Raw genomic sequence first — 15,331 nt, forward strand, 5'->3', positions numbered from 1 at the left:
GAAAGAAAAGAAAGAATCTTCTTTTTAGCATTAAAAGCAGTTTCTTCCTCTGCAACAGCTTGATTTGGAAACAAATCCATGCATCCTTTTTTAGCATTGTAAGTGTTAGAGATATTGATATCACACAGTCAAAAGAAATTTGTCAACTTTATGAGGTCACTGTTTGAAATTCTCTACTTTTGTTCTCTGTGAATCTAAGATTACTCTTACAGCTATTGGTACAGACAATGTGCAATATCATAGCCATACCTGATTAAATCAAGGAAGGCATCTGCTGCTGTCACTTGCACAATTTTGCCTTCTCTGTGCATGTTTTCCTTCGTACCTTTCCCGGGATGGATGATGACCACAATGATTATGCCAATCAGTACAGCAATGATTGTAGTGCTCATGTAGTAGACTACAGCTCGGACTCCCATCTTCCCTGAGGCTTTACTATCCAGGGCAGCAATTCCTAGTAAATTTAAGCACAGTGACATTCATACAGTTTTGAGTAAAGAGGATGAACTAAGCATGATGTGAGTAGTTCTTTGGGAAGAGTTTTGATGACCACACTTAGAGCTACCAAAGGCAAGACATCCTCTTTTGAAGCTCTTATGCTGGTGTCTTCCCATCCCACCCCTAGCTATATAATTTTCTATTAAAAGAGTTCCAGCTTTCTGTGCTTTCTTAACTCTTCATTAAAAGTAAAGATCATTGGTCTGATGAAGCATGGAACTCCCTATATTGCAGTGAGAAAATTCAAGGTTTCTGATTAATGTAACAATCTGAAAATGTGTTGCACACAATTTTTAATTGTAACATAGAAAAAGACAGTACTCTGAAGTAATGTTGATAATGTTTGCAACAATTAATGTGTATGAAGAATTTTCTTTAATCCCCAACGTGCAACCTTAGATTACCTCTGATCCAAACCATGAGAGTTTAAAACAGACTAAATTCTGCTAGCCTGTTCCAGAAAATCCTTACCATTGCATATATAACCCTTTATAGCCTTTCATAAACTTTGCAGAACTTGCAACATTAATCCTGATTCCTGGCTCTGTTTGGATCTACTGTGAACATAAAGGTGTTCCCTATGGCATTTTCTATAGTGTTTTTCTTTTTTTATCAGATTGCACTGATGAATGGCTGCTATGTGTTTTTTAATAGAAGGTGCAGTTCTGCCAGGGAGAGTTCCGACTCTGAGAAGGAATGCCTCATGCGGGCTGTCAAAAATGGAAATGTTCTTTCTCTTTCCAGCAGATGCAGCTAAGTCTGATAATTCTCCTTAAAATGTCCCACTGCTCCTTCTCCTTGATATTTGCCTGTATTCCATCTGGAAGGCTGTGCCATCTGCCTCAAAGCAGTGCTCATGCTTCTCATTGCAATTAAATTTTCAAAGTGCAGAATGAAAAAAGGGGTTAGAAAAGGATCTCTTAGATTTATTACCTCCTCCTATATGGAATTGCCTAATCCATACTTCCAAAGACTACCTACACATTTATATGGATGCCACCTTTGAACATATAAAATGTAAAAAAAGTTGACCAATTTCTACTCCGGGTGTCTGTCTCACAGGGCAAAATATTTAAAATAAGGCAGGATGATTACAAGAATATAAATAATATGGAAACTCAAATCATGATCTGGAAAAATTAATGTTTTTTAAATTACTGTATTATATGTAAGGCTTCTGTCTGTCTTCTAAAGGAGGAGATACATTTTTTTTGAGCTACAGTGAAAGCACTCTAGTCCCTGATGTAGCTGAGATCAAGGATGTGTCCCAGGCTCTGATCAAATCTTCAAAGTATAAAACCATCACATGTTTCATACTTGCCCTTTCAGTTCAGCTTTTTTCATTTTCTGCCCTTTTGGCCGAAACCATTAGAGCTAAGAAGATTTGTACCCGCAAAAGGAATTGCAAAGGGACATCACTAGATTCACACACTGCATTGCTTGGTTTATGTGTGTGACATTATTGTAGAAGAACAAAGTGTTTCTGGTACAGCAAGAAACTGAACTTGAAAATCCAACATTTGAAGCATTTGGTCCTTCATTTCTCTACTTTTTCCATCTACAAAACTGGATTATGTTCATGGTAAGTTTACATTTATGACTTAAAATGCTGTGAGGAAAATGGTAAACATTAGCAACTTACAAATAGCTTTTTTAGCTTTACAAACGGGAAGTCCTGTAACCCTCTTATGTGTAGAGAGAAGATTAGATTTTTTTTTTTTTTTTTTAGAGTCCTCAAGTAGTATAAATACGAAATAATGCAAATACTTTTACCCAATAAAAGGAAGAAAGTTAATAATTTTTGGAGAATTTCAGATTTGCTTTTGAACTGCACAGCATTTATATCAGACAACATTTGTTACAAATTTAATTTTTAAGGTATTAATATGAAACTTAAAACATAACTTAAAAAGTGGAAAATGAATATTTACATACTAATCCAATAAATTTCATTTTTAAAATATTTTAGTTGGTTATTTTTCTGTTCTTACTTTTTCTTTCTAAAGTAGCAACAATAGTCTATCTATTTTTCATTTTGGATAAGACCATTTTTAAACTTGTTTTACAACCTAAACACAAAAATTAACTTGTACAGTTTAGTAGGACTCTTTGGAAATGCAAAGATTTTGGATCAGTCAGTTCCCAGTATTCTGCCCTTTACAGATAGTAGATTTAGGACCAGAGGCTGAGCACTGTCGTTCTTAGAGGATTTGCAGGCACAACTACCTGTGCTTTAACCAAACCTGAATTTTTGTTTTTTGCACTTCACCCTTCATAGGAGGTTGAACCTCCTACACACCAAAAATCACTAGGAGTCAGTGTAGGGCATACCTCACCAGTAAAGACTGCTGTTTTGAAGGATTAGATCCTTTATCCTATTTTTAGCTTGGGCTGTTCTGGGATAGAGTGGTGACCCATTGAAAGTGTGGTGGAAGTATATGAGGGAGCAAGAGTCACGCTCTTGTCTTTGTGAGCTGCTTTCCAGCCTGGTTCCCTGGGGTGCACTCTGGCTGGGATTATATGGCTCCTTATTTTAGGTTGCTTAGTCTCATTCCTCCTCTTGCCATCACAGAATTTATTTCTCAGCTCGGACATAGGGAACAGTAATTCCTCTCTTCTTGAGCTGTAACTGCTGGTGGCAGGTATAGCAGAAAGCATTCAAAGCAGAGGGGTGACAGGCCTGAGTATGAGCTAAAGCTGTATGAGGAGGAAGCAGTGCCCACCTCTGAGAACCCTTACTGAGGACCCACTGGGCAGCCTCCCCTCCCACTGCAATTAATGGGAACTCAGCAAACTGCAGAAGTTTCCAGCATACCAGCAACAACGATTTTCTAAAATAATATTTAAAATCTGTTTTTAAAACACAAAGAAAATGAAAGGGGTTGTTTTCTTTGCATTTTAAGATGTTGACAAGAGTTCTTGGAGCTGAGTGGGGCTCTGGAAAGGTCCCCAGAGCTTTCATGTGTCACAGAGCATTGTGTCCTCAGTGTGTCTTTTCACAGGCAGCCAGCAAAACCCCCATTGTCCCGCGGGAGATGTATGTGCCCCTTTCATCCCGCTGCTGCTCCCTGCTCCACACGCTGCTGGCTCCAGCACCTCTGCCTCCTCTCTTCCTCTCCCTCCCTTCTCCAGGGGGCCTGGGAAACTCTGCCGTGCCACCAGTCCCCAAGCAGGGATGCCTTGCAGTTGTCAAGGCGATCTGGAGCAGAGCCCCTGTAATTTCTCCCAGCGTGTGCACTCACACAACATGAATGGGAATGATTTTTTAAGTACTGATGAGGAGGGAGAGAGGGAGGCTGGGGAGAAGGAAGGGAAGAAAAGAAAGAAGGGGGTCAGCATAAGTCTGTAAAACTGCAAAAAACCCCAGCATTTACGCCTGTCTTCTTCCTTCACCTACCCCTTCCCGCTCTTGAGAAGTAACTCTGTGTATGAAATAAAGACATGAGAAGGGATTCTTCAGAGTGTCACAAAGCAAGGCACTGCTTTGTTCTTTAGCAAAGATTTTTGAGAAGAAATGAGAATATTCTAGAATATAGGAAAGGCAAGGAGAAGATTGATAAATAATTACAAGAGGAGAAAGAGAGAGGAAAGATGCAGAGAAAAGTAAAAAAGATCTACTTAAGACGACTTTAACAATTCTGAATTGTTAATCTAATAGGTCTGATTGCTCACCTGACTTGATCGCTGTTTTGTAAATTGGCATGAATTATTGATCCTGTGAGTCATCATGAATAGCTACTATATTATGAATAGTTACAATATTATGAACATTTGTTTATATTGTACTCATGATTTTATATTATAAAGAATTCTAGAATTTACCAAATCCAGAGGTGCTGCTATTTTTAGTTTTCTAGATATTGAAAGCATGCTGCACATAATGTGTGTGTAATCTTGGATTATAGCAAGGTACATTAATGCAGAAGGATGGTACTGTACTCCTGGAAGATCAAGCATAAAATATACTGAGTGTGTTTTCTTTAGATAATTTTTAAACCTAACAGCTTAGAATCCGCTTGTTCAAGAATAAATTCCAATGAGTTGTTTTAAAAGCTGAAATGCAGAGCCTATGCTAAAAGTCCTTCAGCTTCAGTGTACTCTCTCCCTTACATTAGCACAATGAATAACTGGAAAAAACTGATTTTTGAAGAACAGTCCAATGTCCTCAATGAGCTATTTCAGTCTGAGATTTGAGTTTATGCCTAGTTTTCCCTATTAAGCTACTTGAAGGTTTCTACCTGTAGTGGATGTAGGGGTTTTTTTGTTTACTTGTTTTACTTTCATTTGTTTTAGTTTTCATTTTGGTTTTGGTTTTGGTGTGTGTTCTTTGTTTTTGGTTTTGTTTTTTTAAGAAAGAAGAAAGATACTCTCTAAACAATTAGATGCAAAATGCTTTTTCCCCCCAGCAGTAGCTGGTCAGCAGCTGGTATGCCTGAAGCCCTGATTCTGTGTGTAAACTCCTAGTCAGCAAAGCATCCTTGGGTTTATATTTGGCTCCAAAATTAATCACTAACTAATAAATGAGAGCCCATAAATAGTAGCTTTTAAACAGGATCTCTTTTCTTACACTCCAAAGTGACTAGCAACCCTCTGATGAAAAACAGTCATTATGTAGGATTGATTCTAGTACCTTGGGTGATTTTATCTTTCCTCAGAGCAAGCAAGACTGCCACTGTGAGTAGAGGGTGTGCATGAGAGCATACACATTTATTCATGCCTATTGTTTCAGCCTGAAAACAGTTAAAATGCTCAGCCACTGCTTATCATATTGAAAGTCCCCGTTTCTCGATATTTTTGCTGCCCTTTAAAAACTTTTGAAAAGAAACTACATAGTTTATGTTTTTGCTTTCCTACACTAAAATTCTTGTGGTTTTAAGCTTTTTCCACCAGTGTTTTAAAATTTTTGTTTATTTAAAATCCCTTTTGATGCATAGTGGTAAGTATCTTAAATATAGAACATTTCAGCTGGGGCTGAAATGACCATCTAGGCCAATTAGACCTCAGGACTGACCAAAAATTAAAGTTATTAGTGGCATTGATTTCTTCAACATTGACAGGTAGGGGTTATTGGCTACCACTCTGGGAAGCTTGGTCCAGTGTGCTACCTCCCTCTCTGGAAAGAAATGTTTCTGAAGATCCAGTCTGAACATCCCCTAGTGCAGTTTGAGCATTCCTCATTAATCCAGGGAGTGAGATTGGCTTTACCCTCTCCCCTTCCTCTCCTCAGAAAGCAGCAGAGATCAGAGAGGTCACTCCTCAGCCTCCTTTTCTCCAAACTGGACAAGCCCAAAGTCCTCAGTGGCTCCTCACAGGACAGTGGTAACTCTGCTCAGCTCTTCACTGCACGAGGCTCCTATCTCTGGGCACAGGACTGAACACCTCCAGGTCAGGATTCCGACAAGATGCAGCAACATGCTGATGGAAGTGCATAAAATAATGGAGCAGTTCTGAATGAGCATGTAGAACAAATGATCCATTCTGATCCTTACACATACTGACTTCTTGAAACAAAAAAAAACCAAAAGACCATGATGAATCATATTAGATCTGAATTGATGGCACTTCCTTGCCAATGGGAGATTTTTATATAAATTCCCTTTAGATGTTTTGAGCTAAGTCTTTATACACAAAACATTATGAACAGAGCATCTTTTTATTCCTAATTATTTTCCTGTTTACTTTTTATGGTCTCTTCATTAGGAAATTGCAGTTGCTTGTTAAGGACTCCTATGGTGGAGCAGCAATAATGGCAACTGTTGACTCAGGAGTGTTGCCCTAATTTTGTTTCTTTAAGGTTGTCTTTCACTCTCCTAATGAAGCAGTCTCAAATGGGCTACTCCCACCCCCTACATCCACTAAGCACTGTGTGATGAGTAAACTCTCAGTGTGAGACCATGAGAACAATCCCTTTTGTGTATGTTGATGAGGATTTGTGGAAATGAATAGCACTGTGCAAGGTCACGGTAAAATATGCTGACAGAAAATTTGTAAGGAAAAGCAATAGTTAGGTAAAGACAGTGGAGGTAGTGACCAAGTTTAATTAACATGATTAAGCACTAGAGCTTTATTCTAAAAGCAGCTGAACATGTCCTCCATGGTGCTGAGCATTCCCAGAAAACAAAAGCTAAATTTAGACTTTATATTTGGGTCATTCAAAAGATCAGGTACAAATTTTACCAATCTCTAGATGACAGTTTTAAGTAATAGTAACACTAAAATAATAATATTGCAGAGAAAAAAGACAATAACCTTTTCAAAGAACTATATGTATCGGTGAAGTTAATTGATATTAAATCAATATAGCTAATGAAGCCATTTAAAATATGTCTGAACTATAGCTCTGTAAGCTTTTTTACGTGAATTGATGAGACAAGCTGCTCCCAAATCACAATTTAACTTATCTTTGTTTAGATATGAATTTTTACATAATGAAATTAGATATTGTATTTTTTTCTAGTTCTATTAAGAACAGTGGGCAAATAGAGGAAAATTAGCAGTTGTATTTGATCCAAAATTATGTGACTGTGATTGAGCCAAGCTGACTAATGAAACCCATGGCTGGGATATAGTAATGCAATTCAAAGAGCCAATTAAATGGCTAAGACTGGCTCTTAAACTACTAGCCCTGCCCCACAGCTTTGCAGTCCTGCCCCATCCTTGCCAGCAAACTATCAACTTTGGGTTTTGCAGGGTTAGTTTTTTCTGCCAGTTTGTCATTTTGAATCACCCCAGAATTGTGTCATGTGAACACCAGAATTTTTACAAGGTAAGCAGAAGGAAAGAGTGTCTGGGTCAGGCAAACTAGCAAACACCTGCTCTTTCAGTCACAATTTATTCCTTACAAGGAGAATGTTAGTGAAACCATGGCACTATAATGTCTGAACATCATTGGGTGATGCAAATGGAAGAGGCCCAAATAATCTCAGTGGATTAATCTTTAGTTAACCATCAATAATAAAAGACTATTTTGTTGTGGTTCATCACTAATTAACTCTCTTTTGGCAATATAGCTTCACTTTATGAAACATACTTTTTGGTGTCTGTGCATTTTGTTATAAAAGATAGGACAGTAATTCACAATTGAAAGTATTTCTTGGACTGTCAAGTTTAGCCTTTTGATACAGCAGGAAAACATATTCTACAGTATTGGTTAAAAACTTACTGACTTTGAGATTCAAACCAATAGTAATTTTTATCACAACAATTTCCATGTTTGTGTATTCCACAGCCTTACTCTCTTTTTAGTTTTCTTATTTCAGTGTAAAAACAATTTGATTGGTGAATGGCTCAATGTTCAGATGGAGACCCATGATGATGGTGTCCTTCAGGAGTCTGTGCCATGTCAACACTGGTTGATATTTTCACAAAGACACAGACAAGTGGGATTGAGTGCAACCTCAGTAGGTTTGCAGATGACACCAAAGAGAGGGGTGTTTCACACTCCTGAGGAACAACACATCATCCAGAGGAACCTGGACAAGCTCAAGGAATGGGCCCAGGTGAACGTCATGAGGTTTAAAAAGACCATGTGCAAGGTGTTGCACCTGGGTCAGACCAACCCCTGGCATCAGCAGGGCACAGACAGACCCAGAGCAGCGCTGCCCAGAAGGACCTGGGGCTGACAGGCTGCACAGGAGCCAGCAAAAGAGATGTAACCAGCAGGTGAAAAGAGGTGATTCTTCTGTCTCTACTCATGAGACTCCACCTGCATGGAGGGTTGAGCACTCCATCCACTTCTCAGATCCTCAGCACAAGAAAGATGTGGACCTGTCAGAGCAGCAGGGGTAACAAAGATATTAGAGTGATGGAGCACCTCTTATTTGAGGACAAGCTGAGAGAGTTGGGGTTGAGCAGGAGGGTAGAAGGCTCTGGGAAGACCTTTCAGCACTTTCTAGTGTTTTAAGAAGGCCTGTGAGAAAGATGGGATCAGATATTTTAGTGAAGTCTGTTATTACAGGAAAAGGGGTAATGGTTTTAAAAAGGATATATTGAGGGAGGACATAAGGAACTACTACTTTATAACAAGGGAGTTGAAACACTCTCAGCCAGAGAGATGGTATCTCTCCCATCCATGGAAACTGTCAGGGTCAGGCTGGAGAGGGCTTTGAGTACCCTGACCTAGCTGAAGCTGTCCCAGCTAATTGCAAGCAGTTGGACTAGATGACCTTAAAGGCCCCTTCCAACACAAACTGTTCTATGTTTCTTCCCTTAAACTTCTTCTGTCTGTCAGTATGAGACACTGAGAACAGGGAAGAATTTAATAAACCTCCCCAGACTCTACTTGCTGTTGCTAAAATATTTATAAACAATGAAGTATAACACCTCCTGGTAAAATGAAATGTTAATATGGAACACTTGGGTGCATCTGCTAAGTGTCAATGATGCTTACATTACTACATGAAAACTCCTGCAGGATTATACTCTTCTGTTCTGAAAAGTATAGTTGGCTTGCTTTTCAGGCTTGCAATATAACAGGATACATTTGAGGAACCAGTAGGAAAGCACATTTCCTGAAACACATCTGCCTGAGAAGGACCCTGCTGTGGGGCTGTTGAGATACTCATTTAACTCTTCGCATTATCCCGTCTTTTGCTCACAGTATTGGAATGTGACAAACAATATGCTTTTTGAAAGGAAACTAGGGAGTAATTTATCTTCTTTATGTGTGCTAAGCAGAGCAGGAGGGAGATGCAAGCAGGGATTCACAGCAAGCCATGGAGCAGTGATTAGTAACAGCTGACAGTCTCAAACCAAGACTCTCTTTCTTTGGTTACCTCATTGTAATAACAGAGTACAAAGAACTGACTGTCTTCAAGCCAAGAAACAGAGACCCAGGAACACAGAAAATAGCAGCTCAAAATTTTTTTTGGTAACAAAACACTATTGCTACCTGCACAGTGCAATTCTAAAAAGACATCCTTTTATGTCCAGACACTTGGACTAAGCTTTCCTGGAAAAGGGATTCTTATGTTGGACATAAAGCTGATTATTTTCTGTGTAAGAAGTGAAAAAAAAAGGTGTATTTGTTTATGAAAAAGCATAATGTAACATGGCAAATTATTTCAGTTTAATCAAGAAACAAGTTTATTTTGGTAGCTAATAAACCAAAGCACATTCAATTAGTTTAAATCCTAAAGTGCACGTTGTTGTAAGACTGAAATAAATATGATAGTAGTTGTAAGACTTTCATCCAATTCCCACAGGATGAAATACTGGTTTTCATTTATTCTAAATGTACTGCCAGAAATAACTGCTTAAAGCATGAAATGCCCTGCATCCATTGAACTGATACAAGTGATAAAATTACTTTTGCCTCTGGATGGTGTCGAGCACACTACTCAGTGCTCCATAAAGATCCATAATCTAATTTCTCAAAATACATGTGCAAACTTTTAATTTGCTAAAATTCTGGTCTGAGTTTTGGCAGACTGTGCCAGGTGTTCTTCACAGAATGTTTTTGTATGTGAAGCACTTACTAAACAACATTCCACAAATGTACAGTGCTTCTTATATCTGCCTGGCTTGTACAGTGTGATGAAGCTGCAAACTATTTGTAATACCAAATCACTCCTGATGTACTTTAATTGCTGCTGAAAAAATAGTGAGAGATTAGAGGTGTCCGTATGGGAGCAGTAGCTAACAGTGCAGTCTAGTGTAAAGAATAATTTGCTTTTATATCTTGAGTATGTAATAAGTGCTTGAAAAGACACTTATATGAATTGCTAGAAAAATAATTCTAGTCCGAGTGGTGCAAGATTTAGAGAATGGGAAATTAAGGTTCCGCCCGCCTAAAACAGAGAGACAGAAGTCTCTATCTGTGTGCAAAACTAAATAGGTTTTGGGGCGTGGGATTGTTCTGATCCGTAGCTTGTCAGAGCTCTATGCAGAAGACATCAACTTCTCACTCAAAATATGATTCCTTACTGTTGGTGAACCTGCTCTTGGCTTCTTCAATGAAACTTCCAAAAATAGACCCTACTGGAATGCTAGTATCTTATTTGGATCTTTGTACACTAGGATCTGACATTGGTTGAGTTAATTTTATAGAGTTCAGCCACCATTTGGAAGGAAGCTTTGCCCAGTTGGATATGGCTTGATAAAGATTTGAATCAATGGTACTATGTGACATGCATCAGGTAACAACCTAGCCCTTGGACTTCTGCTTGGATTTTTGATTTTAGCGCAATTTTAAAAACGTGGAGAGCATGGTTTCTAATGTTAAACTTACTAAAATAATTTGGAAACAGATTGTGTGATGTTGCCTTTAGGTAAGTATAATGAGACTTGGCTTTTTTGAGTAATCTGAAGTTCCACTAGTAATTGTTCACCCACTAAAGAACTTTTCACAGATTTTATTGTAGTACTGACTACCTATTCTTACAACAGTTTATTATTAATAAAAATAGCTCTGCTTTTTTGTTTTGCTTTTCTTTTTTTAAATAAATCTTGTCAGTGATACAACACTGATTTGTGCATCTGTGTCCAACCTAAAAGTTCTAAGTGTTCATAATTTTGCTTTCAAGCTAGCAGTTCTTTCATCTGCTGCTGTTTTGATATTGATATTCCCATTGATATTGATAAACCCATTGATATTCCATGAACTGCTCATGGAGCTAGTGCTTTCTTTTCATCTGTGTTGCACATACTCTGCTGGTGTTTACATCTCCTTGTAATTCTTTCAGTTTATTTCATTCCTCCCCATGTGCCCTGCATTTTTCTAGTCTGTACTGTTTTGCAGTACTGTGTGTGCTTCCATGGACTGTTCCTGATGGATTCACAGTTTGCTGACTTTTCTCCCTACACGCTCAAAGTACACTTTTAACTCCCACCAAGTTTGGTTGCTGTCTGCACTGTGGCAACATAAATCTCTTCCACTGAAACTCCATGGTACCACTGCTATTCTGCTCCTCATAAAAGTTAGTTCTCTGTGACAGTGATCTTGGTAGAACAGCTTCTCAGTCTGGGGAGATTTATCCTGTGAGACATTATGCCCAAGCCTGTGCTGACATTTGTGCAGGACCTGATGGAGTGATGCCTCAGTTTCTCTGAGAGTTCAGACACCAAGAAGATGCACAACTACACAGTATCTATCCATGTCAAAAGGAAGTACATTGACCTCTTTCATGCCTCAAAGTCATTATTTGAACTAGAAACTGCAGAGCAGTAACTAATTAGACAATATAGACTAATTTAGGGTTCTTATTTTTAAAGAATCATAAGAACTTGCATTTGACAAAACACATAATGCACATGAAATTTTTTAGAAAAAAAAAATTCATCTCATGATGATAAAGAATCTAGAAACAATCTGAGACTTCCTTTATAATATATGATCAAGTCTATTTAAAGAGAATGGGATCTGATACAGAACTGATTTGAAAAAAATCGTATAGATATTACTATATTTATGAACTTGTAGCATTTAAAACCCCCACTTATAATCCATTAGTTAATATGTTAATAAATGAGAACATCCTAATGCATAACATGATAGCATTTTTCCTTTTTTTCATAGGAGTAAATCAGAACCTAATTGCACTTGAATTTCCCCCCAGGAATTTAATTAATAACAATCAAATCAAGTTTAAGAAGAAAATAGTTTCTATGTGTGAATTTAAGGTCCTCTGGTAATACGCCATATGAATACTAAGGAGTCATTACTTTTGCTGCAATTAGTCTCTTATGTTTTAAATTGTCATTATAATTTGGAGGGTTTTTTCACAATTCAGTAATGATGTTAAGGCTCTTCTGAGAACTCATTAAGAAAGTGTGGAATTGGAGTTTCATGTGAACAGGCTTTTGTTTTCCTTCTTTTCTCTCTTTTGTTTCAATGACCTCTTGAACTTTGGGTCACTGATTCAGTTACAGCCTTGCAACATCAAAGACGTACATTTTTTTCTTTGTATTTCTTCATCTTGCAGACTTGTAGGAGGGAATGGAAAGAAGTTAATACTTACTCTGGAATGCCTGACAGTAGCAATCAGTACTTTTTAATAATATTATTACACTCTTTTCAGGATGTTACAGCGCTAAGTACAGACGAAAAAGAGGGTTTGGCACCCACAATTCAATGGCTATACTGTTGCCATCTGGGCATTATCTGCTTGTTGACAGGATTCAGAATATGAATCTCTATGATAAGAGAGGGAAAGAAAATATCAGCTGATTTCAAACCAAACACATAAAAGAGAAAAGAGGTTTTTTTAGGTTACCCTTCTTACTGGACTATGATGTTCTGCAGAACAAAAAACTAGCCTATTTTTTTTTCTTAACAAAGTAGTAATCATCCTATCTTGAATTTGAAAGATTTATTATCTTAATGGATGGTGGTCCTATGCACAGGTTCATTGGCCATGAGACAGACACTTGCCAGGCTTAGTAAGGACATGTTCTGTAACTTGGTTTTCAGAGTTTGGGGAATTCAGACATACTGAAATTGTAAAATCTGGACAAAGCTGATTTTCAGTGCAAGAATGAATTAGTGCATTAATGAAATAGCCATTCATTAGGTGAACTCTTGACCAAAACCTACTTACCCTCTAGCTCTGAAAAGAAACTATATTCACTGGAGAAGTTCTGATATTATCTATGTATTCAGAAATAAGTTAGAAGTGGGTGGTGAAACATCAGAAGAAAGTATTCAGATTTGCATGTGAGTAAAGAGAAAATGAGAAAGCTGTTTATGGAGGAAAGAATCAGAACCATTATGTTAACTGCAGTGCAAATAGTGTATTTCTAGTGTTAGGCTGTACTTTTGTTTTTCGTATCTACCACCAGTAAGGAGCTACTTGTAACTTTTTCTGAAGATGAACAAATTCATTTATTAATCCTATTTAAGTATTCTATTATAAAAAATCAAGGTCTGAAAATGTGATGAATTGAGGCATGTAAAAATTTTTGTTAATGTACTAGTCCAAAAACCCCTTCACAACTTGTGACACACTTGAAGCCCTTCAAGACTTTCAGTAAAGCAGAGAAGATGAATATTGCTGGAAGATTAATGCCAGATCTGATAAATCAGAAACTTGAAGTCATATTCTCCAAATACTGGAATACTGGATTTGGGTAAACCCCAAGATTTTTTCAAGCAAGTCCCCTCTATTGTGTGACTCTTGAGTTTTCAGAATATATTCAGGACCTATTTGTGAGCTTCTTTCTAAAACCAGAGATCCAGAATTTACTTTGCCTTGATTTTTGACTTCCAGAGATGATGGTTCTTTAAGAACAGCATTAAGATCTGAAAGCTTCTGTTGGCACAAATGTTGAGTTTCCTTTATTTGCATGTTAATTCCTCAGTATTAGAATTGAATTGCTATTCAACTGTGTGAAACTGTAAAGAACTTTGTCTTTTCCTTTCTACATGTTAATACTTTTTTCCTTTTTCTTTTTTGCTCAAGTCTCTCTGTAGGCTTTACTTGTCTTTGTAGATCATCATTAGTATATCTTCCTTTGATAGACTCCTGCAGAGAATAGGGTCTTTTCAAGATGCTACTGATAAAAGGAATACAGAGAGCTTCTGTATCTGGTAACTCAATAAGCCAAAATTTTAGAACTTCTCATTCCTAGTTTCCTATATAGATATATCTATATATAGATATATCTATATATAGATATATAGATATATAGATATATAGATATATAGATATATAGATATATAGATATATAGATATAAGTGTGCCCACACTAGCAAGAACTGAAAGTTTGGGGTGTACTAAAATACCTTTTTTTTACTGAGTGTGCAAGCCTCCGAGGAATTAGTGTTTATATTGATTGGACATGTCCCTCTTTCCTTTGGAAATGGTACACTTTGCAACAATCTGCAGCTGTCCAAAATCAAAACCACTAAAAATACAAGCTCTATTGACCTGAGGAGCAGTCAGACAATTCAAGAAAGGACTACCTTGAGCACAGGTTGAGGCCTGCAAATTTCTTTTTGGCCTTTTCTGTAATTCAAATGGTACTTGCTACCTTTCTGAGACTAATAGATGTGATTTTAGGTAAACTAGTGTAGCTTTGCTGCAGTGTGTATCCATGGCATCATTCAATCAAACCTGGGAAGAACAAGTCCTAGAAAGAATCAAAGGAGAAAGGCCAAATGGAGAAATGTGCCATCAGGGATATCTGATGCAGTGCATAGAAGTAGCAGAGTATGCCCAGACTTAGCCCAAACTGATACTTTCTGAGAAAAGCCACCATCACAAAACCCCAGTCATTTCTGGGGTCACAAACTTCAGCAGTGTGATGTCTGAACCCCAGACTCACCAGATCTGACTCTCTGAGTCTGAAAAATGTGCACCAAGAGAATTTCTACCCAATTAAAGAAGACTGGCAATTCTGGGAAGATGCTGCAGCAAACACTTTGCAATGTTCATGAGTGTCTCAAGCATTCATCTGGAGACAGCATTGCAATAAAGGAATATGGAGAAGGTATTCTACAATTTCTCTGCAAAAAGCTAAGAATTAGGGAAAGGAACTATGATACAACTGGAAAGTAATTCCTATCAATGAGGTCAGCTCTTATATATTTGCAATTATTATCTTTTGAGATATTCACCACACCATATACAACAGCATCATTTATATTTTGTTGCATTCATTTCTCAAGATCTGAACAAGATTATATAGAATATAATCAGAAACAGCCTGCAAGTAAAGAAAAATATATGCACTACCAGGAGTGTCTGGATGAAAAGAATTCTAGCATGTGCAGGAACTGCTTTTTCACTCCCTGACATACAACTAAAATTCCAGATATTGCTGGTCCTCAGTTATATATGTAGCCTCAACAAATTATTAGAGATTTTTGTTCTATGTGTTTCTGTTTTCTCCTTCT

General features: G+C 37.5%; 1 protein-coding gene across 1 annotated transcript in view; it reads right to left on the bottom strand.

The window, feature by feature from the left end:
* The window catches only part of SLC1A3 (solute carrier family 1 member 3), a 58,416-nt gene that overhangs the window by 15,014 nt on the left and 28,071 nt on the right, over positions 1-15,331 (bottom strand). The window contains exon 3 of the mRNA XM_079330087.1: positions 250-454. Coding sequence (XP_079186213.1) covers positions 250-454 — 205 coding nt within the window. The remainder of the gene's footprint in view (positions 1-249; positions 455-15,331) is intronic.

This window comes from Erithacus rubecula (genome assembly GCF_903797595.1).
Source record: "Erithacus rubecula genome assembly, chromosome: Z".
NCBI lineage: Eukaryota > Metazoa > Chordata > Aves > Passeriformes > Muscicapidae > Erithacus > Erithacus rubecula.